The sequence below is a fragment of the Chiloscyllium punctatum genome, chromosome 22, assembly GCF_047496795.1.
Source record: "Chiloscyllium punctatum isolate Juve2018m chromosome 22, sChiPun1.3, whole genome shotgun sequence".
NCBI lineage: Eukaryota > Metazoa > Chordata > Chondrichthyes > Orectolobiformes > Hemiscylliidae > Chiloscyllium > Chiloscyllium punctatum.
The window spans coordinates 84,931,540-84,955,658 of record NC_092760.1 but is presented as its reverse complement, the minus strand read 5'-3'; the positions used below and the strand labels follow the sequence as shown (position 1 = coordinate 84,955,658).

At 42.9% G+C, this 24,119-nt stretch overlaps 1 protein-coding gene across 7 annotated transcripts in view; it reads left to right on the top strand.

Moving 5' to 3' along the window:
- ano5a (anoctamin 5a) overlaps window positions 1-23,893 on the top strand; it is a 196,031-nt gene extending 172,138 nt beyond the window's left edge. For all 7 annotated transcript variants that reach the window (XM_072592754.1, XM_072592753.1, XM_072592751.1 and 4 more), the window contains 6 exons: window positions 2,969-3,066; window positions 9,519-9,649; window positions 13,332-13,537; window positions 19,130-19,302; window positions 20,549-20,654; window positions 22,272-23,893. In XM_072592754.1, the coding sequence (XP_072448855.1) occupies window positions 2,969-3,066; window positions 9,519-9,649; window positions 13,332-13,537; window positions 19,130-19,302; window positions 20,549-20,654; window positions 22,272-22,496 (939 nt within the window). In that variant the 3' untranslated portion in view covers window positions 22,497-23,893. The remainder of the gene's footprint in view (window positions 1-2,968; window positions 3,067-9,518; window positions 9,650-13,331; window positions 13,538-19,129; window positions 19,303-20,548; window positions 20,655-22,271) is intronic.
- The last annotated feature ends 226 nt before the right edge of the window (window positions 23,894-24,119 follow it).

The window sequence follows — 24,119 nt, the reverse complement described above, 5'->3', positions numbered from 1 at the left end:
CTTCACTCCCCGACTGATCAAGGATCTACCTATCTATCTATCTCTGCCGTAAATATACATTCTGTCCCCACAGCTCTCTGTGGTATGAACTGCCCGCAGTGCTTCACAGCAGTATAGGCAGAGACAATTTGACACTGAGCCAGGAGCTTGGTCTTTGAGCTAGACTCCGTGGAAGGAGTTACAGGAGAAAGTGAGGTGTAGCGGTTGAAAGCTTTAGCGTTTGAATTCCAATGTTCAGGGCAAAGTAGATGAAGACAAAGTCATTATGGGGAAGGTTGAATGTGCTAGGGAATGGAATTGGAGGTGCATGGAGATCTTGGAGGATTCATGCGTGTCGGGACCCTGGGGAAATCCCAACATAAGCACAACCATGGCACCGCTGCAGAAAGTTTACACTCCTGATTGCCAGTTTTGCACTGACTAGGTTATTCCCTGGTTGGGAGGAACCAGGCTGACTTGGGCTGTTTTCCCTGTATTTACCGTGAATTTTACACAGATTTAGTTACGGGTGTTTTCACCGTGGGTGTGAAGAATGCTCAGGAGTGTGGCTCTAAGTAAATCATCTGGAGTATCTGTGCTCTCCAGTACCCACAGCAATGTTCACCACCACCTCCCCTCCCCCACCAACAACTTCCAGCAGTACTCACCCTCCACACCACACCACCCCGCCACGTCCTAAAACATCCAGATGCTACTCACACTCCCCGTCCCTCTCTCTCCCAACTCCCCTGTCCCTCTCTCTCCCAGCTCCCCTGTCCCTCTCTCTCCCAGCTCTCCTGTCCCCCTCTCCCAACTCCCCCTGTCCCCCCCTCTCCCAACTCCCCCTGTCCCTCCCTCTCCCAACTCCTTGTCCCTCTCTCTCCCAATTCCTCTGTCCCTCTCTCTCCCAACGACCCTGTCCCTCTCTCTCCCAACGCCCCTGTTCCTCTCTCTCCCAACGCCCCTATCCCTCTCTCTTTCAGCTCCCTTGTCCCTCTCTATCCCAACTCCCCTGTCCCTTTCTCTTTCAGCTCCCTTGTCCCTCTCTATCCCAACTCCCCTGTCCCTCTCTATCCCAACTCCCCCTGTCTCTCTCTCCCACAACTCCCCCTGTCCCTCTCTCCCCACTCCCCTGTCCCCCTCTCTCCCAGCTCACCTTCCAGGATCCCTAGAAACAGGCTGGCTGTTGGCAGAACATTCCAGATAGTTGGGGTTTTCGGGGAGGGGAGTTGAGCAGTTTCATGGGGCTGAGGAAGAGGAGGAGGGGTGAATTGGTGAGTGAGGATCCAGAGATAGGGAGGAGGTGAGGCCATGGGGAAGGAGGAAGGGACTTTTAAACAGTGAGGTCACAGAGTGAAGTAGGAGGCTGGTGATGGACACGTCAAAGGTAAATCTTTACTACACAGACTTTGCCAAAATGCAATATTAAATGAACCACAGATATCCTCCAAAAAAAAATTGTTGAAGGCTGTAAGTCGTAATTCCTGCTCACACAAATGGAAAGTTTGCTAATTTTAAAGTGTACTGAACCTGCTGTTCCAAATAATTGGTTCCTTGAGTGCATTAAGAATGGCTCCATTTATTGGTCTCCATTTTGATCTTAATACTTCCATTGGGATTTTGGTTTGTATTCAAGCTTTGGGTCCTTTACTATGCCAAGTGCTCCCTCCTGTGGTTTATTTTGGCTGTTGCAAAAACTGCAAGTCAATATCAGCAATCAAAATAGAGAAACTTAGCAGGTCTGGCAGCATCCGTGGGACATAGCAGAGTCAACATTTTGAGACCAATGACCCTTCTGCAGATTTTTCAGCTTTAATTTCAGTGGGAATAAAATTTGGAGAAAGAAAGAAAGACTTTCGTCATTTTAATAATATATAAAAGATTTAAGCCCATAGGCGGTCTCAAAGTGCTTTACAATCTCTTGCAGTGCTTTTGAAGTGTAGGCACTGTTGTAATGTAGGAAACACAGCAGTCAATTTGAAGCCAATAACTCCTCATAACTAGTGTTACGTCAATTACAAATGACATTTACGAGTAAATATTGACCAGGACATCAGGATTAACTCACCAGCTTGTCTTCAAAGTGTTGCATTGGGTTCTTTTATATCTGCCTGAGGAGGGATTTGAGCCTCAGTTTAATGTCTCATCTGAAAGGTGGTGCCTCTGACTGTGCAGAACCCCCTCAGTCTTAGACTGGAGCATCAGTCTTGGATGTTTGTCCTGATGAACCTTGTGATTCAGAACTATGTTCTGATGCCGGAGAGAAATAAAAGGGATTGTCCCATTCATGGTCACCCATCCACACTGTCATACTGAGTGAAAGCAACTACAGAGATTTTGGAATTTTAATTATAGAGTCCCAATGGAGCGGAAAGATGCCTTTTGGCCCATCAAGTCTGTGACAATGTTCCAAAGAGCATCCCATCCACGCCCAGCCTATGATTCTGTATTCCCCATGGCTAACCCACCTAACCAACACATACCTGAAAGCTATGGGGCAGCTTTGCACGGCAGCCCACCTAACCAGCACATCATTGGACTGTGGGAGGAAACTGGAGCACCTGGAGGAAAACCCACACAGACACAGGGACAACATCCAAACTCCACACAGACAGTCGCCAGAGGCTGGAATTGAACCTGGATCCCTGGTACTGTAAGGAACCAGTGCTAACCACTGAGCCACCCTAAATCGTGTTGCTGGCCGGGAATCAACTGTTTGGAAGGCACTTGTGCCCACCAATATACCCCAGTCACAGAGCTAATCATACCTGGTATTGAATGGCAACTTTGATGTATCTCGATAAAACATTATGGGAAATGAACCATTCCCAATGTGCCCCATTTAGGTTGACCACTACGCTTCACTGTTTTATAAAAATACATGAAGAGACATGTCACTTTGACTTTTCAGAGTCTTTCCATTTAAAGTATTTGTTTGCTGAATGTCTATCTTTATTACATTTGGCTTCTTTCTGCCTACTTTTCGCAGTGTGACCCAGGTGGCTGTCTCATTGAGCTGACAACACAGCTTACCATTATTATGGCCGGTAAGCAAATCTGGGGCAATATCCAGGAATCGTTTTTGCCGTAAGTATATATATTTTTATATCCCGCTGCTTTGCATTGTGTAGAAGATTTGTTGGCTGATATGATCACTTTTATATGGGAAACTGGTTGTACACCTGGGCAATATACTTCAATATTGCTGTAAAATTACTCTTTATATACTTGTTACAACCAAGTGAAGATGGGAAATCTTCTTTAAAGCTCTGTCAGTTGGTTTCAAGAATTATTTTTATTTCCTTTCTAACAAAAAACTATCACACTTGAATTAAAACATAATTAGATAAAAGTTACAATGGTTTCTTGAGTTTAAGAAAGGTCTGCATCATCTATAACCCTGAAAGGATAACAAAAACGCAACAAAAACACACACACAGAAGCATGGGAAATAAATAGAAAAGGGAAGGGGAGAGTATCTAGTGCAGGTAAAGGCAATTTCAGTTAAAGTTTTTTGAGTCCTTCAGTTGCGGTAATGACCTGACTCGTGACTATTTAGCTGCTGTCTTATTTCTCTAGCAGTACTAAAATTTGTGGATATCTTGGGTTTTCTAAATGTTTGTTGTTGCAAGTTGATTATTTGCCAGGCACTGACTTTGTGGGTTGAGAGTGCTCGGGAGAGGAAGACCTTCCAACTTTTTGCTGTTATCATTTCAAATTTCTTTATTGTTCTCTGCTTTGCTGCTGAAACACTGTTGCCTGAAATGTAGTTCCTTTGTGGATTCCAGTGTCTGGCATCATTGTGCGTCCAATCTAGATGGTCTGCAGGTCACTGTCATTCTGAATATTGTAGGTGTGAATCAACTGGGCTATACAGGTCTGTAATGTCCTATCTCTGTAGGCCATAACCTTTGCTTCTTCAGTCATGGTAACAGGCTTGATCAGGAACTTTATCCTGTATCAAGCCCAAAATTAAAAGGCTGTCAATTGACATAGATGAATTTTGCTTCATCTGGCCTATCTGGATCAGCTAGTTCCCCTAGGAATGCCTCAGGTATCTTCTCGAATGGAAGTATCATATCAAATGTATAGATCTTAATAATGGTCATGGATTTTCTACTGTATAGAATTCTTCACTTGTGCAACCACCAGTACTTCCACTGTTCAGAAACCATGTTTTACTTTTGCACATTGTCTGAAAATCACCTGCAGCTTTATAAATATAATATTCATCGAACATAGAAAACATGGAATGGTAGAGCACAGGAAAAGGTCCATGTCTGTGCTGACCATGATGTCATTCTAAGTGAATCCATCTGCCTGCACATGGTCTGTATCCCTGTATTCCCCACCTGTTCATGTATCTATCTAAACGTCTCTTAAACGTTGCTATTATAATGCTATTCCAGAGTGATGACTGGACATTATGTGTACCTATGCGACCTTGTTATAATGCTGTGCTGTCACTGGTTTCTATTATCAGCTGTTTGAGTTGTTCTTCTGTGGGTGTGTCACATACCTCTCTAGAATGGCTTTACATTATGAAGTGAATAGACTCCTTTGCCCCTCCTTGAGGTAGTGTTGGTCTTTTCCTCTCAGAATTTTCCTGTGACTCTTTCAGGTTTCTGCTTTCAGTGCAATTTGAAGAGAGTAAATCTACCTTCGACAGTAACAAAGCTGACAAAACAAAAATCATCATGAATTTTAACAATGATTCTGCCTGTTATAAATTATGATTTCAAATCTCCATAATCACAGATTTTCACCAATGTGTGCAGACCATTCATTAAATTATCTATGGATTCTGCTGGAATTTGAACTTTTTGGTTCAGTCATGCTCATTCAAGAGGTTTATTTGTCCTTAAGTTGAAACAGGTATCAAAATCTTGCAGTGCTCTTGCAATGTGCTGATTTCAATGTTTTTTAAATTTGATTCTTTGCATCGTTCCACTGGCTGGTGGGTTTTCTCCCCTTTTAAGGGTTTTCCCACAATTCCACGATCAAAATGATGGCAATCCACTTCACATGGGGTTTTCCTGTCATAGAGTCTTCTTGGATAAAATGCACATTTGATTAGAGGACCTACAGTATGGAAACAGGCCCTTCAGCCCAACCCGACCCTCCAAAGAGTAACCCACCCAGACACTAACTAATGCACCTAACACTATGGGCAATTTAGTGTGGCCAGTTCACCTGACCTGCACATCCTTGGACTGTGGAAGGAAATCAGAGTACCCAGAGAAAACCCACACACATACAGGGAGAACGTACAAACTCCCGAGGCCGGAATTGAACCCGCGGCCCTGGTGCTGTGAGGCAGCAGTGCTAACCACTGAGCCACCATGTCGCCCTTCTGCCGCTGACAGTCTAAAACATCACACACTTCCATCTACCCAGTATTTTCAAATAAAGTTATTTAGTTGTGGACTTTACAAATCTTCCTGCCAGAACAACAGCTTAATTACTGAGTTCTGGTGCTTGTTAAATCTTTAATATTTCTTGACATTTTTATCTTCTGCCAGACTCTGTAAACACAATCTAAATTTATTTCCTGGCCCATTCCTTATTATTTAGTTGTACCTCTTGTGCCCAAATGTCAATATTGTGATGCTCATTTTGAGAGGTAAGAAGTCTCATTTACAATCTCTTGCGTTCCTTTTCTGATCTTGTACCTTATTTTCCTTTAGAATCTCCACTGTTACCCTGCTGGAGGTGAGTTTGCAGATATCACAAAGATAGATGGAGGGACAAATAGTTTTGAGGAAGCAGAGATGTGACAGAAAGCCTTGGAAAGGCGAGGGGAGTGGGAAAAGAAATGACGGATAGAATATAATCTGGGAAAGTGTGAAGTTATGCACATTGGTAAAAAGAATAAGGGCATAGATGGTTTTCTAAATGGGGAAAAGCTTCAGACATCTGAAGCACAAAGGGACTTGGGAGTCCTAGTTTAGGATTCTCTGGTGGTTAACATGCAGATTCATTTGGCGGTTAGCGAGGCTAATGCAACATTAGCATTCATTTCAAGACGGGTAGAATACAAGAGCGGAGACTGTATAAAGCTCTGGTCAGACTGCGTTTGGAATAATACTGGATTAGTGGTGCTGGAAGAGCACAGCAGTTCAGGCAGCATCCAACGAGCAGCGAAATCGTTGGATGCTGCCTGAACTGCTGTGCTCTTCCAGCACCACTAATCCAGTATTTGATTTTCAGCATCTGCAGTCATTGTTTTTACCTGCATTTGGAATAATGTCAGCAGTTTCAGGCCGTATTTCTAAGACCGCGTATCTGTGCTGGCATTGGAGGGGGTCCAAAGGAGGTTTACAAGAATATTTCTTGGGCTGAAGGGCTTGTCATACGAGGAGTGATTGAGCACTCTGGGTCTGTACTCAATGGAGTTTAAAAGGATGAGGGGGATCCGATTGAAACTTACAGAATACTGAGAGGCCTCAATAGAGTGGACATGGAGAAAATGTTTCCACTAGTAGGAGAGACTCTGACCCGAGAGTACTGCCTCAGAGTGAAGGGATGAGCCTTTAGAACTGAGATGAGGAATTTCTTCAACCAGATGGTAGTGAACCTTTGGATCTCATTTCCGCAGGGGGATGTGGATGCCAAATCATTGAGTGTATTTAAGACAGAGATAGACAAGTTCTTGATTGATAAAGGGATCAAGGGTTATGGGGAGAAAACAGAAGAATGGAGTTGAGAAACCAATCAATGAATGTTGAAGCAGACTGATGGGCTGAATAGCCTAATTCTGTTCTTCTATCTGATGGTTTTATGGGGCCTTTAGTTGTGTCTACTCAGCCCCCTTGACTAAGGCCTCTGGATTTTCTAAGTGTGGCTGGATTTTCTCACTTTTATTAGCCCATACTGTTGCCCCAACTCTTCTAACCAGCATCCCACAGTTTCCTCTCTCTCTCTCTTTCTCTCTCTCTCTCTCTCTCTCTCTCTCTCTCTCTCTCTCTCTCAATAATCACATTTTAGCTGCTGAGTGACTGTCTGTATCAGCTTCAAGCGATAATGCTCTTAAAGTGCCAATAACTGCAGACGGTAAGAAATAGGAACAGGAGTAGGCCGTTTAGCATCGAGAGTATGGTGCTGGGAAAGCACAGCAGGACAGGCAGCATCCGAGGAGCAGGAGAATCAACATTTCAGGCAAAAGCCCTTCATCAGGAAACTTTGCTCTAAAGGTCGATTTTTGCCTGAAATGTCGACTCTCCTGCCCCTTGGATGCTGCCTGTCCTGCTGTGTTTTTCCAGCACCACACTTTCAACTCAGCTGCAGCATCTGCCGTCCTCACTTTCACCTCGTAGGCCATTTAGCCCCTTGATCCTGTTTTGCTATTTAATAGGATCATGGTTGATCTGAACTTGTTTGAACATCTTTTTTTTCTCTGGAATTCTTCTCCTTGTGGTGGGGTTCAGATCTACCCCGATATACCCATGCACTATTTTCCCAGATGACCACTTCTGGTTCTTTGACCAGTAGGTAGATGTGATCTATATGGACTTCAGTAAGGCGTTCGACAAGGTTCCCCATGGGAGACTGATTAGCAAGGTTAGATCTCACGGAATACAGGGAGAACTAGCCATTTGGATATAGAACTTGCTCAAAGGTAGAAGACAGAGAGTGGTGATGGAGGGTTGTTTTTCAAACTGGAGGCCTGTGACCAGTGGTGTACCACAAAGATCGGTGCTGGGTCTCTACTTTTTGTCATTTACATAAATGATTTGGATGCGAGCATTAGAGGTACAGTTAGTAAGTTTGCAGGTGACACCAAAGTTGGAGGTGTAGTGGACAGCAAAGAGGGTTACCTCAGATTACAACATGATCTGGGCCAGATGGGCCAATGGGCTGAGAAGTGGCAGATGGAGTTTAATTCAGATAAATGCGAGGTGCTTTTTGGGAAAGCAAATCTTAGCAGGACTTATACACTTAATGGTAAGGTCCTAGAGAGTGTTGCTGAACAAAGAGACCTTGGAATGCAGGTTCATAGCCCCTTGAAAGTGGAGTCACAGGTAGATAAGATAGTGAAGAAGGCGTTTGGTATGCTTTCCTTTATTGGTCAGAGTATTGAATACAGGAGTTGGGAGGTCATGTTGTGGCTGTACAGGACATTGGTTAGGCCACTGTGGGAAAATTGCGTGCAATTCTGGTCTCTTTCCTATCGGAAAGATGTGGCGAAACTTGAAAGGGTTCAGAAAAGATTTACAAGGATGTTGCCAGGGTTGGAGGATTTGAGCTATAGACTGAGGCTGAACAGGCTGGGGCTGTTTTTTCCTGGAGCGTCGGAGGCTGAGGGGTGACCTTATATAGGTTTACAAAATTATGAGGGGCATGGATAGGGTAAATAGACAAAGTCTTTTCCCTAGGGTGGGGGAGTCCAGAACTTGAGGGCATAGGTTTAGGGTGCGAGGTGAAAGATATAAAAGAGACCTACGGGGCAACTTTTTCACTCACAGGGTGGTACGGTATGAAATGAGCTGCCAGAGGAATTGGTGGAGGCTGGTACAATTGCAACATTTAAGAGGCATTTGGTTGGGTATATGAATAGGAAGGGTTTGGAGGGATATGGGCTGGGTTCTGGCAGATAGGACTAGATTGGGTTGGGATATCTGGTCAGCATGGATGGGTTGGACTGAAGGGTCTGTTTCCATGCTGTACATCTCTATGACTCTATATGTACGGGTTATGGTTGGTTTGAAGGAGCTTTCTATCACCAATCTGCCTTTGGCTTGGGCTGACCTAGTAGTTAGCAGTAGAAGATAGAGCAGAGTGAGTACAGTGCCCGCAACCAAGGCACTGTCCCTGGATAACAAAAAGATTTTTTTAATGATGGCAATAAATACAATTGTATTTGGTCTGGCATGATGGTACATGTACATCTGCTTTGTTTGAAGGTGAGACAATAATCTTTGGTCTCCATCAACAGAGTGTATGTGACATCAGTACAATGGATGAAATCAATGTAATGTGAACATTAACCCCTGCAGAATTATGTCTACTGTATGACTTCTCCCCCCAACGATACTCCTCGTCCATAACTTAGTATACAATATCCAAACTATTCCTATTTTTACATAATCTAAACCCAAATGCTCTGGAGACCTTTGGTGAAGGAGAAAAGACAATTAATAACTTCCCTTCTCATCCCAAATGTGGAGCTTATATCTGACCATCTGTCACATTCTGAATCCTGATCTGACTTTGATAAATAGCCAGAGTCATTGAGGTCTACAGCACAGAGAAAAGGCCCTTTGGCCCATTGAGTCCACACCGGTCAAAAGCAAACCTGAACTACTTGTTTTTGTCATTAAAATGTGAACTTGAAACTCTGAGCCTGAGCGACAATCTTCAGAGATGGGACCAGATGATGTGGCTCTTTGACATCACCCTGTGTATCGATTGTGGCTGTTGGACAACGTGACATGACTCGGCAAGATAAAGTAGACTGTGTGACATCACACAGGAGTACCAGGTGAACTCTCAGCACCTGTGACATTAACCTTTCATTTCTTCACTGCTTTCTTCTGCAGATGGGTGAAAAACTGGTGGGTGAGTCGGAATGCCAGGCACCATCCAGAGAGACTGTACTCTCGTTGGGAGCAGGACCACGATTTACAGGACATGGGACAACTTGGCCTTTTCTATGAATATCTGGAAATGGGTGAGTGAAATAACTGACCAATATCAAGTCAGGAATACAGGAGAGAAATGCTCCCAGCATTGAACTATCTTGTCTCTTTACTGGGACCATCAATTAATTTTAGCCCAAATCACCCAAAATCCTTCCTTTCACAAGGTTACAATATCCAGTTGCTTGTTTGGTCAGCTCCCAGATTACTACAAAATATTTTTGTTCTTTTGACATTCTTTAATCTATTATGGACCAGACCAAACCCCCCTCAAAATGTTCAGAAGAAAATATAGACCCCCAACATTTTCTTATTTTAAAGGTAAAGTTAAAGTGTTATGTTCCAGATGTAATTTGATTGGTCGAACTACTGGATTTCAGGTAGAATACACTTTATTCGTCCGCTATTGTTAAAATGCAACAAAAGAAATTAGGAATTGATGTAAATTGCCTCTATTAGAAAACTTAACGGAATAATAGGCACAATAACTATTAATAATTAACTGTTCTGATATAGTAACATTCTATAAACATACTCTTGGCAAAAGGCAAATTCAGTAAACAGACTGTCTCGCGTGCAGCTCCCACATTTAGAAGAGAAACCCCAGCTTTTAGCTGTAACCGAGAGGGGGACAAAATAGCTTCCACTTCTTCAAGACCCCGACAGCAACTGCTGAAAGCTAACAACGAAAAATCCTGGTTCTGGGGGGTCTTGACCACACCCATTCAAGTTGCTTCTATTGTTCCAAATTTTTAAAAAATCAAGGCCCCTCAAGCTGTTTACTCCAGTGAAACTGGTAGAGTGTGCATTTTCTCTGCCTTGAAATGAAAAGGACAAAATAGACCTCTTAAAGCCACAGTATCATCACAAATCTCTGCTCAACATGCTGGCCCAAGGGTGTAAACAGGGAACCTAATCCAATCTTTTTTTTTCCAACGTTGCTTCTTCATGAGCAGTTGGAAAGCTTCCCAGTGACTATCGGCTTGTTAAACTAGAAAGGTTACAGAAACAAATTTAAAGGGAATTTGCTGGGACTGATGGATTTGAAGGATTGACTGGATAGGCCTGGACATCTTTGCCTGGAGCATCACAGGCAAAGGAGTGACTTCACAAAGACTTATAAAATCATGAGGGGTGTGGATTGTGTGAATAGCCTAGGTCTTTTCCCCAGGGTAGGGGACTCCAAAGCTAAAGGGCATAGGTTTAAGGTAAGAGTGGAAAGATTTAAAAGGGGTCGGAGGGACAACTTTTACACACAGAGGACTATGCCTGTACACCATGAGCTGGCAGAGGAAGTGGTGGGTGGGGGTATAATTATAACATTAAAAAGATGTTTGGACAGGTACATGGATAGGAAAGGTTTAGAGGGGTATGGGCCAAACGCAGGCTAACGGAACTAATACAGTTTCAGATTCCTAGTTGACATGGATGAGTTGGACTGACAGTCCTGCCTCCATACTGTATGATTCTGTAACTCGTATTGAATTATCATCTCCTTTCTACCTCCACGTGCCGAATGAGTTCTAGCTGAATAGTTGATACAATAATTGATAATTAACAGTTGATAATTGCATAAAACAAAGTCTTAGCCTGTGCCTTTGGTTGTTGTACAGCACTGCTCCATAATTAGAACATAGACATAGAACATAGAACAATACAGCACAGAACAGGCCCTTCGGCCCACGATGTTGTGCCGAACTTCTAACCTAGATTAAGCACCCATCCATGTACCCATCCAAATGTCGCTTAAAGGTTGCCAATGATTCTGATAATTGTTGGACTCAACTTAATGGTGTTACAAAATTATGAGATATTATAAAATGACAATATTGAACTAAAGACTCATAAATACTAGGATTTTCTCTGTTAAATTTGTTTTGTTTCCTATTTCCTTTAAGCAGGAAACTTATTACAAACGTGCTTTCAAATTGAACCAAGACTATCTTTGCAAAACAAAGTCTTCAAAGCCTTGTCATTTTCAAGTATTTACCTCACTGCACTTTGTAATAACAGTTTGTATGCTTTCTTATTCAGAACACTGACAGAACTGGAAGGACTGGAGTAGATGGAAAGAAAGCATTGAATAGTTAATATTCTAACAAAAAGTCTGAGAACAAAATCAGGAGATTGTGTTGATCTGGAAAAGTATTATACTTATGAACAAGCCATCATATGAATTAGGAACAGGAGTAGGCCCCTCAACTCTTACACCTGTTCTGCCAGTGATTAGGTGGCTCAGTGGTTAACACTGCTACCTCACAGCAGACCTGGGTCCAAATCCAGCCTCGGGCGACTGTCTGTGTGGAGTTTGCACATTCTCCCCGTGTTTGCATGGGTTTCCTCCCACAGTCCAAAGATGTGTTGGTTAGGCGGCTTGGCCACACTAAATTGCCCATGGATATGCAGGCTAGGTAGGGAATTGCAGGATTATGGCAATAGGGCAGACGGGATACTCTTCAGAGGCTCAGCGTGGTCGTGATGGACCGAATGGGATTCTATGATTCTAAGATCTGCTTCCTCCAGTTCCCAGGGCAAAAGTGAGAACTGCAGATGCCGGAAACCAGAATTTAGATTGGAGTGGTGCTGGAAAAGGACAGCAGGTCAGGCAGCATCCAAGGAGCAGGAAAATCGACGTTTCGGGCAAAAGCCCTTCATTGGGAATCTTGCTCCAGTTCCCACCTGCCCTCAATAACCTTTCACCCCCATGCGTAATCTATCTGTCTACTTCTGCCTCAAAAAATATCCAAGGACTCTGCTTCTAGTGCTTTTTGACAAAAAATTCCAAAGACTTACAACCCTCTTGAGAAAATAATTTCTCCTTATCACTGCCTTAAATAGGTGATCCCTTATTTTCACATAGCAACTCCAAGGGCTGGGTTTTACCATTAGGGGAAATATATTTCCCCTCAGGATCGTACACATTTCAATCAAGTCACCTCCTACCCTTCTGAACTCCAGTGAGAAAAACCTTTTGTCTTTAGACAATTGACCCATTTCAGGTATATCCAAGTAATCTTTCTACAATAAGGTAGAAAGTAGTTGAAGGAAAAATTGGACAATAAGGAGGAAATAAAATGTAATATCTGAAAGTGAATATTTTTCATGAGTTTGACTCCACTTTAACACAAATTTAAATCTTAAATTCATGGCATTTTCATAGAATCAGGGAAGTGCACTGATTGAGTTTGCACTGACCCTCCGAATGACATCCCACCCAGACCCAGACATACCACCCTATCCCATTAACCCCATATTTACTATGGATAAGCTGCCTAACCTGCACATTCCTGGACACTATGGGCAACTTAGCATGGCCAATCCACCCTGACGTGCACATTTTTGCACTGTGGGAGGACTTTGGAGCACCCGGAGGAAACCTACACAGACACTGGGAGAATGTGCAAACTCCACACAGACAGTCGCCCCGAGGCTGGACTCGAACCCATGTCCACGGCGTTGTGAGACAGCAGTACTAACCACTGAGCAACCGTGCCTCCCATTTTTCCTTCCAAATTATACTCTTTTCATTATGATTTCTTCAGCAAATAGCATAAGTGAATCATGTTTCTGGAGTGCCTTTTTATGTAATTGTGGCCAAAATTGGAAGCCATCTTTCCATTAAGTAATAATGAAAGCAAGTCATAAATCAAAAATGACAAAGAGCATTGAGAACGGAATGGATTTAAGCTGTGTTATGCGCTGTTTCCATTACAGTTATCCAGTTTGGGTTTGTCACTCTCTTTGTGGCCTCATTTCCTCTGGCACCAGTTCTTGCTCTGCTCAACAACATTATCGAAATCCGTGTGGATGCCTGGAAGTTCATCACACAGTTCAAGAGACCCATGGCAGCAAAGGCTCACAGTATAGGAATATGGCACCAGATTCTGAACGGTGTGGCCATTTTCTCTGTGGTTACAAATGTAAGTATTCATGCTAGTTGGTGTAGCACCGTAAATTCTTTATGCAAAATATTTCATTCAGATTTTCAAGGTCTTTGCTGTTGCCAAGAAACGTGGCCCACCTTGAACTGAGGCCAAAAACAAGGAATTAAGTACTTCCCCATTGGTGTGGACTTGGGAGTTGCCTAGATTATATGTTATAGTCCTTTGGTAGCTAATTTTTAACATTTTCACAAAGATCTGTAGCTCGGGTTGTGGATGAGGTTGTTGGTTAGCTCGATGAGCTAATAGTGATCCAACTAATTGTTTTTACCGTGCTGGGTAACAACATCAGTGTGACTTCCATGAAGCACTGTTGTTCTTTTGGTTTTAATGTGGGGGGAGTGTCACTTCCAGGTCTTCTCTATCTCTATATATCTGCTGATGGCCTTTTTGGTTAAAATCCAGTCTTCCAAGAACTCTCTGTCGTGTCTCTGGGATAGTAAATTTTTCATAATTGAATTGATGGCCCTCTTGGTCCATGTATATGGAGATGAGGGAGAGCGGATCATGTCATTTAGTAGCCAGTTGATGTTTGTGAAGTAGGATGGCTAGCTTTCCTGTTTGTCCGATGTAATGCTTGTTGCAGTTGTTGCAAGGAATTGTGTATACCAAGTTGGTCCTGCATGCTATTGATAGTCCTTAGTCCTGCTTAGTCCTGGCATAGTGTGGCTGTTGGTTGGAGTGCCACCGTAATACCCAGTAGTTGTAACAGTCTGGTAGTTCATTTTGATGTGTTCTTCACGTAGGGTAGGGTGGCCAGAATGTTGGCAGATACAGTGTCTACTTGGCATTGTCTGTTGGGCAAGCATTGGTGGATGAAGCTGATGGGGTATCCATTGTTAGCAAAGACTTTGTGTATGTGTTCTTCCTCTGCCTTGCGCAATTCTGGTGTGTTGCAGTGTGTCACGGCTCTTTTGGATAGGGTCTTGACACAACTCCGATTGTGGATGTTGGGGTGGTTGCTATAGTAATTAAGGATCTGCTCCATGTGGGTGGGTTTCCTGTGTACTTTAGTTGTAAATCCTCTGTTGGTTATCCGTTCTACCATGACATCTAGGAATGGGAGATGGCTATTGTTCTCTTCCGCCATGTTAAACTTGATGCCGGTGAGTAGTGTTTTTCTTCCAGTCTAGTATGTTTGATGATGACAAATGTGTCGTCCACGTATTGTATTCATAGTTAGATTAGGGGAAGGGCTGTGTTTTCAAATCTCTGCCTGACTGCTTCTGCTATTAGTCCTGAGATGGCAGAGCCCAATGGTGTGCCATTGACTTATTCTGGCTGTTGAAGACAAAATGGGGGTGAGGCTTAGGTCTAATAGGCCTAATAGCTTGAGTTTGTTGTCAATGCTGATGGTGTTTCTGTGAGTCATTTTCACCAGCTCCTCTACTAGTGTGGCAATTGTCTCTTTGGCTAGTGATGTATCAAAGGAGAGGAATAGAACTGTGACATTGAATGAAACCTTGATTTCATCCTCCTCAATTTCAGTGTTCCTAAGGTTGTCAGTGAATTCCGAGTGAACGGTTGATCTGCTGACGAGGGTGTTTCAGTTTTCGTTGTAGTTCTTTGGCCAGTGTGTGCTTGGTGAGCTAACTAACGACCTCATCCTTTGGTAACTATCAGACTGTTGGTGCCATGTGTATAAAGTAGTATTACTACAGGTCTTAGTCAGACTACAATCTTGCCAGAAAGTAAGGAAAAGGAGCAGGGTTAGTTCATAAAGTACCTTGAGCCATGGCCACCATTCAGTATAATTTGGACAAACCAAAAGAAAAAGAATATATGGTCTACCCTGCCTGTTCCACAAAACTGTGATACCTTCTGTACTATATTTGAAGTGTGTGGCATGGTGGCTCAGTGGTTAGCACTGCTGCCTCACAACGCCAGGGACCTGGGTTCGATTCCAGCCTCTGGCAACTGTCTGTGTTCTCCCCGTGTCTGTGTGGGTTTACTCCATGTGCTTCGGTTTCCTCTCTCAAGCCAAAGATGAATTGGTCATGCTAAATTGCTCATAGTGTCCAGGGATGTGCAGACTAGGTTCATTAATCAGGGGTGAATATAGGGTAGGGGAATGGGTCTGGGTGGGTTACTTTTCAGAAGGTCGATGTGGACTTGTTGGGCCGAAGGACCTGTTTCCACACTGTAGGGATTTTAATAAATTATCCTTAGGACCAAGTTTAGTGGAATACATTGTCTCTCTGAAGTCTCGACAAGGTATTACCCATTTCCAATAAAACAAAGAACTCCAGATGTGGAAATCTGGCCTGGTTATAGGAAGGATATTATCAAGCTGGAGAGATTTCAGAAATGATTTACCAGGATATTGCCAGGGTTGGAAGGTTTAAGTTATAAGGAGAGGCTGGATAGCCTGGGACTTTTCTCACTGGAGTGCAGGAGTTTGAGGGGTGACCTGATAGAGGTTTTTAAAATCATGAGGGGAAAGGTAAGGTGAATGGCAGATGTCTTTTCCATATAGTGCACGATTTCAAGACTAGGGGGCATATTTCAAAGATGACAGGAGAAAGATTTAAAAAGGACATGAGGAGCAACGTTTTTACACAGAGGGTGGTTCCTGGTGAATGCAGGTGCAGTTACAATGTTTAAAAGACATTTGTATAAGTACATGAGTAGGAAGGGTTTGGAGGAATATGAGCCAAGTACAAACAGATGGCACTAATTTAGTTTGGAATAATGATCGGCATGGACTGGTTGTGCTGAAGGGTCTGTTTCCATGCTGTGACTCTATGAAATAAACACAGGAATCACTTTAGAAAGCAGAATTGATTTTTTTTTATGGCATTCTTCCAAATTGTACTCTTTTCTTCAAGGTGGTAAAAACAATGACTGCAGATGCTGGAAACCAGAGTTTAGATTAGAGTAGTGCTGGAAAAGCACAGCAGTTCAGGCAGCATCCGAGGAGCAGTAAAATTGATGTTTCAGGCAAAAGCCCTTCATCAGGAATAGAGGCAGAGTGCCTGAAAGGTGGAGAGATAAATGAGAGGAGGGTCGGGGTGGGGAGAAAGTAGCATAGAGTACAATAGGTGAGTGGGGGTGGGATGAAGGTGATAGGTCAGGGAGGAGAGTGGAGTGGATAGGCAGGTAAGACAAGTCATGGGGCCAGTGCTGAGCTGGAGGTTTGGAGCTGGGGTGAGGTGGGGGCAGGGGAAATGAGGAAACTGGTGAAATCCACATTGATCTTTTCTTCAGCAAATAGTGTATGTGAATCAACTTAACTTAGCTTTCTCTCCACAGGTGCTGCCAGACGTGCTGAGTGTCTCCAGCAATTTAGGTTTTACCGATACATTGCTATGGCCAAGTTTTATGTTCTGAACTATTGATTGCAGAATTGAAATCCACCAACAAAGTTTTTTTTTGATAAACAATTTCTTTTTATAAAACACGATTTAGGAAATATAGATGCAAAACTTTTCAGTACACAATAAAGCAAAATACTGCAGGTGCTGGAAATCTGAAGCAAACACAGAGAATGCTGGAGAAACTCAGCAAATCTGGCTGTATCTGTGGAGAGAGAAACAGTTAATATTTCGAGTCTGACATGACTCTTTAGAATGAAAAGAAATTGGAAAATAGGTTCTTTTTTGACAGAGGCAAAGAAGAAACAAGAGAGCAAATGTATAGTGGGAGAAAGTGGGGACTGCAGATGCTGGAGATCAGAGCTTAAAAATGTGTTGCTGGAAAAGTGCAGCAGGTCAGGCAGCATCAAAGGAACAGGAGAATCGACGTTTCGGGCATAAGCCCTTCTTCAGGAATCCTGTGGGCGGCACGGTGGCACAGTGGTTAGCACTGCTGTCTCACAGCGCCAGAGACCCGGGTTCAATTCCCGCCTCAGGCGACTGACTGTGTGGAGTTTGCACATTCTCCCCGTGTCTGCGTGGGTTTCCTCCGGGTGCTCCGGTTTCCTCCCACAGTCCAAAGATGTGCAGGTCAGGTGAATTGGCCATGCTAAATCACCCGTAGTGTTAGATAGGGGTAGATGTAGATATAGGGGTATGGGTGGGTTACGCTTCGGCGGGGCAGTGTGGACTTGTTGGGCCGAAGGGCCTGTTTCCACACTGTAAGTAATCTAATCTAATCTAATTTTTAAGCAAATGTGTAGTGGCCCAGTCAAAAAGAAAAATGGGTTGTTAATAGTGACGAGAGAAAAATAATAGATGAATAAAGGATGTGTATTGAGGTGTGTAAGGAGGGAATTAGTCCTTTCTTCTGAGTGCACAGTAAGCAAGCTACAAACTTAGGGAAGGGGGTTGAATGAGAATATAAGAAAAATGGACGGCATGTATAAAGTAATCAGTCTCTGAAGGTTTTGAATTCAATGTTGAGACCTTGAGGCTGTCGAGTATCTAATTGGGAAATTAGATGTTGTTTTTTGAGAATATGTTGTGTTTCATTAGGACATTGCAGTCACCCCAGATCAGAAATGTTGGCAAGTATACCTCATGGTTTATTGAAATGACAGGCATCTATGATTTTGGGATCATTCCTGTAGCAATTGTGTAGGAGGTGCTGGTGAAACCATGTTTGGAGTATTGTGAGAAGTTTCATCTCCTTATTTAAATAAAGGTATCTTTCAGTTGGTGGCAGTTCAGAGTAGGTTCACTAGAATGATCCCTGGTATGGAGGATTGTCTATGGGCAAAGGCTAAAGAGATTAGGACTGAGCACACTGCAGCTTAGAAGAATGAGAGATGATCTCATGGAGACATTTAGGATTCTTCAGGGGCTTAACAGGTTAAATGCTGAGGGGATGTTTCCCATCACATGAGAGTCTACGGTTGGAGGGCGTAGTCTCAGAACAAAGGGGCACCAATTTAAGACTGAGAGGAGGAATTTCTTCTCTGAGAGTCTTTGGAACTCCTCCTCACAGAGAACTGTGGGGGTAGATTCCTTGATTTTACTCAAGGCTAAGATAAGTTCTTGATCTGCGGGGGAGTCCAGGATTAAAGGGAAATGTCCCATTTTCCTGACATGAGGAAATTTGGATCACTCATGATCCCATTAAATAGTAAAACAAGCTGAAGGGCAAAGTGACCTCCTCCTGTTTCTATTTCTTATGATCTTATGGATGCTGGAAATATGAAACAGCATATTTCCCATGAAGTCCAGTGACCCTGAGGTTCTGAAAAAGTATCAATGGACTCGATTGGAAGAGCCTATGCTGCCTCAAACACCTGAGGTAGTACATCTCCTAGAGAAGAGAGAAAGCTGAAGAATGAAGGAAGAAAACTTGCCAATTTTTACTAAAAATGCTTTAAGGGACATTCCAGAAGACTGATTTTTTTTTTCACAATTAGATGCTGGAAAATGGGCGGAATTTAACTACTTTTTTCATTGTCGTATAATTGTGTGAGATATTATTTCCTTTTTCCAATAAATTACATGTTAGCAGTGTAGGACAAATTAATTTGGGAATAATATTATAATGAGTGTTCGAATTGGTAAGGTTTTCACCATCCCGTTAATATACCTGACTTCTCAAAAAGTGGTTTATTTATGTAGAAATATGCAATTACCCTGTACTACAGTCATGACTCCTCCTTTCAAATTATTTTAGGCTTTCATTGTGGCTTTTACCTCCGATATGATTCCCCGTTTAGTTTACATGTACGCTTATTCTGAAAATTCTCAACTACCCATGCAAGGCTACATCAACAACAGTCTGTCAATTGCCAGCGTTTCAAAGATACACCCCAACTTGCAAAGAAAATCTGAAATCCTCACTTGCAGGTAAGGATTTCACAAACACTTTTATGTCCTTCTTGCGGGTAAGTGGATTATCAATGGTGCTTCAGTTATAAATGTATTTTTAAACGAAAGAGAACAATCTAGTTCTTTTGACAAAGCTTGAAAATGGGCCTGATTTTCCTGCCAGTGGCAATCTCCCTCAGATTGACATTCCTGCCCTTGTTGATGAAGGAAGGGAGCTCCGCATTTCTGAGATGCGCTTCTGCTGAAATGTGGAACTATACTTCCATTGTGACAATACTTTCACAGCACAGAACTGTCAGAGGAAGGCCAACCGTGCCCCTTTGCTCACAGCAGCTGTTACGCCCTGAATTTCAAAGGCCAGGAATTGCACAGAACCACTGTGACAGCTGCTATCAAACAGTGTATGCAGAAGATGGGTGTGATATTAAGAGTGCCAGGAGGGTTGGGTGCCAGAGGGATAGAGGGTAAGGTGCCAAGAGGGTTGTGTGCCAGATATGTAAGGTGACAGTTAATAAGGGTGGGGTAGGAAGGCAGGTTATAAGAAGGGAGGGGGCAGGTAAGTTTTCAGGAAAGGGTCCACTGAGGATTGGGCAGAGCAGATAATGACTGTAGGCGGTTCGCTCCAGTATTAGGGGACCAGGTAGGGTCTGCAGGGGGAGTAGGGGTCAGGTTGCGTCCTGGTGGAGATTGCTCCAATTTTGGCAACAGGATGTGTTTGCTGGTTGGGTCACAGAATTGGGACTTAATCTGGCAGAGATGAGGGTGTGGGTGCTACTGACTGGGGAGATGTGTATCAGGAGCAGGAAAGGGCTTCTTGGATCGATATCTAGGTTTTTAAAGGGATCTGTGGGTTTTGAATGAGATAAACGTGGGGATAGACTCTGCATTTAATAGTCTAACCTTTCCTGGGTAACTAATTACTTAATTTCATCAGACCTGTCCAAATTCTCCAAATTAAGTGCAGACCTTTGGAGGGTTGCAGATGTGAGGAGGTTGTACAGGGGGAGAGTTCACTTTCCCAGGCCATTCCCCTGGAGTCTGCTGCAATGGGGATTCTACAGGGTTCCCATGCACACCTCCTGTCTGTTTGGCTAGAGGGGAATTCTGATTTGCAAGGTAGGAGATTATCATTTGTGTGGGGGTCAGGGCTGCTTTGACCTGAGTGTTTTGATTTTCAGACCACTGTCAAAAGTTGCTGTTATTGATAGCAAACTGAATGAGACTTTTTTCATTTCACAAAGATGTTTCCTTTTCAAATGTGCAGGTATAAGGATTATCGTTACCCTGCAGGACATCCATCAGAGTATAAGCACAACATGCAGTTCTGGCATATCTTGGCTGCAAAAATGGCATTCATTATCATCTTAGAGGTATCATTAAAATCTCTTCTTAGAGTTTAACCTCTGATTGTGAAATGCAAGTGATTGAAAAAATATTATTAAAGCTGCTGAGCACATAGGCTGATAGGATTGTGGTTTTTAATTTGGATGGAATTTGATTAACTAACAGCAATGTGACTGACTCTTAACTGCTCCCAGGCAAAAAGTGCAGGCCAGTGAAACCCATAACCTGTGAATATATTTTTTAATAGAATTGTGTATTTTCCAGCACTTCAATAGTATGCAAATTCTGCAGCTCCCTCTCATCTTACCAGGTCGAGCCTTATTAAATTGGAGCTATGAAATAATGATGCCCTGTTAGTGAAAATAGCTCCAGTTTTAAATTTGTAAACCGTTTTGGCAGGTTAGATTAGGTGAAGAAATCTTTTTAGAACGACATCTATTTCTTGACATAGTGCCAGGAAACCAAGTACAATCCAACCCTCAGGCAACTGTGTGCAGTTTGCAAATTCTCCCCATGTCTGTTTGGGTTTCCTCTAGGTGCTCCGGTTAACTCTCTCAGTACAAAGGTGTGCAGGTTAGGTGGGTTAGCCCTGGGTGAGGGTTGGAGGGGGGGTGAATCTGGGTGGAATGTCTTCAGAGAGTCAGTGTGGACTCGATAGGCTGAATGGCCTGCTTCCACACTGTACGGAATTAATGATTCTGTATGTTAATGAAAAGGGCTGTGGGGCTGTCATAGTTTCCTAACAAACATCTCTCTAAGTCATTAATTCAAAACCGCTTGTTTCTGGAACCTTACTGCCAACACATTGACTCCAGTAAAGCAGCCAAACGTCATTCTTTAAATGCAACTACTTCTTCACAAATGTACAAAGCAGAAGCTACAGAGAATACTCAGACACGTTCCCAATTGCTTTGCCATTCATGGCTGATCTGATTGTAACCTCACATTGATATTCCCACTTATCCTGATAATGTTTTTGTTTTGGTTAAAATGCATCTATCTACAATTGCCTTAAAAATATTCAAGGACTCTACTCCCACAACCTGTTCAGGAAGACAGTTCCAAAGATTAGCACCTTCTGAGAGAAAAGAGATTCAACCAACCTCTCTTTTTAATGAGTGACCCTTAATTCTGGATCTTCCCAATACAGGAAATATCCTTTCCACCTTTACCATTCAAACAAGTAAACATTGAATATTTATTTCTGAATACAAATAGTTCTTCTATAATGTGATGTTTACGTTCTTGTGTAACCCCGTGATATAGAAAAATCGCGCTTTAGAAACCGCGATTAAAATGTTGGCACTATAATAATGTTACAGCCAACACACGTTATAAAAGTTCACACTTTCGAAACAATGGCCCCAATTCGTCAATCGCGTTATAGCGAAGTAGGGCTAACAAAACTTGCGTTATAGCAGAATGGCCTGTAATGTTCCCTGGAGCACATTAACCAGTGCCTAGGATATTGTTAGGTGTTATAGAACTCAGAAACTTTCTATCCCTGAACCCCCAGACAAAACATCATGCTAATGGCTTTCATTGTTGAATTCTAACATTCTCTGTTTATCCGACTAAGTTCACGGTGCTGTAGATGTGGATTTATTTATGGTTTTTATTTTGTTATTGCTGTTCACTTCCAGCATGTTGTTTTCCTGGTCAAGTTTGCAATCGCTGCACTGATTCCGGATGTCCCGAGTGAGGTGAAAGCTCGGGTAAAACGGGAGAAGTATTTAACGCAGAAGATTTTGCACGAGTATGAGCTCAATAAACTGAGAGAGACACTTGCTGGTTCAGGGAATTGTGCTGGAAACAAGGAGGTCTCCGTGCAGGCAGAGAAGGTGGAACTGCTGAGCGAGCAGTTATAGTCCAGGTGGTGACAGCTTTAAAACGCAGCGAGAAAGGACTCGTGTCTGCCATGGTAAAGCAAATTGATTTTGTTTATTTGGCGAGGAACGGCCTGCTATGACGACAGCTCCAGCAATGGCGAAGTTTCTGCAACTAATTACGATACTGCTGTCGAGTTGTTGAGCTAATGCTTTTGGTGCAGCAACAGTTGAGAGTGGTTTTCTAACCTGGCAATTAACAGTTCCTGTTGTCTCCCTGGCTGTGCCATTCCTTTGACGTATGAACACTTTTATTGTTGTCAAGGAAACACTGACTGTTAAAACCGTCCAAAACATTACTGACCTGTTGAAAAGCTCACATATAGGATAATGAAGAATGTCAAAATATCAGTTATAAATCTATGTTAAACCTTATCTGATCTATAATGAGAACCAATGCAATCTTGTGATCAGGTGCAATGTCTTTTTGTTTTTTGGTTTGACTCCTTTGGTTGTTGACTCCATCATATTTGCTTTATCTTCTCTCAGCTGCTCCTTTTCTGTCTCTTTTCTCTTTTTATTCCTTCCCCGCCTTTTCTCTTTCATCTACCTTCTGCTCAGATTCATCAGACCGACAGTACTGTCTGTAACACAATGAAACAAAACTTACACAAAATAACTTACAAAGTAAAGTCATGTTCTATGAAATCTAAAGTGGAAACTACTGTGAGACACCAATGCACATAGTGTAACTACTGAAATCTCATTGACCCATTCACACAGGAAATGTCTGGGCAGATTGCTACAAGAAAAGACTTCTTTGTGTCAAAGATATGGTTGTTCAAAATTCTTAACTCTATGCACATGCTGAATAAAAAAGCCGTCAGTTTATTGTAATACCGCCGCAGCTAAATGCTACACACCTCCTTATTGCTACAATGTTGGACTGTGCTCTAGTTTCAATGACAAGTCACGAAATATGCAATTAGTTTAGAATCAAAATTTACACTCGGAGGTTGCATTAAAACCTTCTCTGAAAGATGTTTTAAAGAGGTGGCTGTTTGTAGTGCAGAATAGGTGTGGAGTGAGTGTGTTCTAATAACAGATGTCCCAACCTGTGCCAGCAGACAAATAGACGTTCAAAAGGCCGATCCTGCAGCAATAACATGCTTTGGATGACATAAAGGGACATCAAAGAAGGATATTCTTAAACAGCCTAGACATGTTGGCCACCTGCCAATGCCCAGTGTGTCTGGAAAGTGGAGCTAGATTGAAGCTGTGAAATACCAGTGTAGTGGGCAGTTAACTGGCTTCAATTGGCCAAAGAGCAGGCATCCTAGAGGGCAACGTATTCCCTCCATTGTATTATGGGATCGGGATGGGTGGGAAGGAGGTGGGATGGGCACTCGCCATATTTTGTATGCACGCCCCCCCCCCCCCCCCCCCCCAACAAAAAACATGCATAAAATCTACCCCATGGTGTCTTGAGGTAAAGTCCCTCCGGCGAGCTTCTGAGACTGGTCTGACATGGTGCCATTCCCCGTTCCCCAAGAACTTCTCCTTCCTGAAAGCCCAGAGATGTACCAAAAGGTCAGCGGGGTTGGGGGGAGACCCCCACCCTCCCATGTGGTATCACGGACGCAGCTCACAGAGATCGTAGGTTAC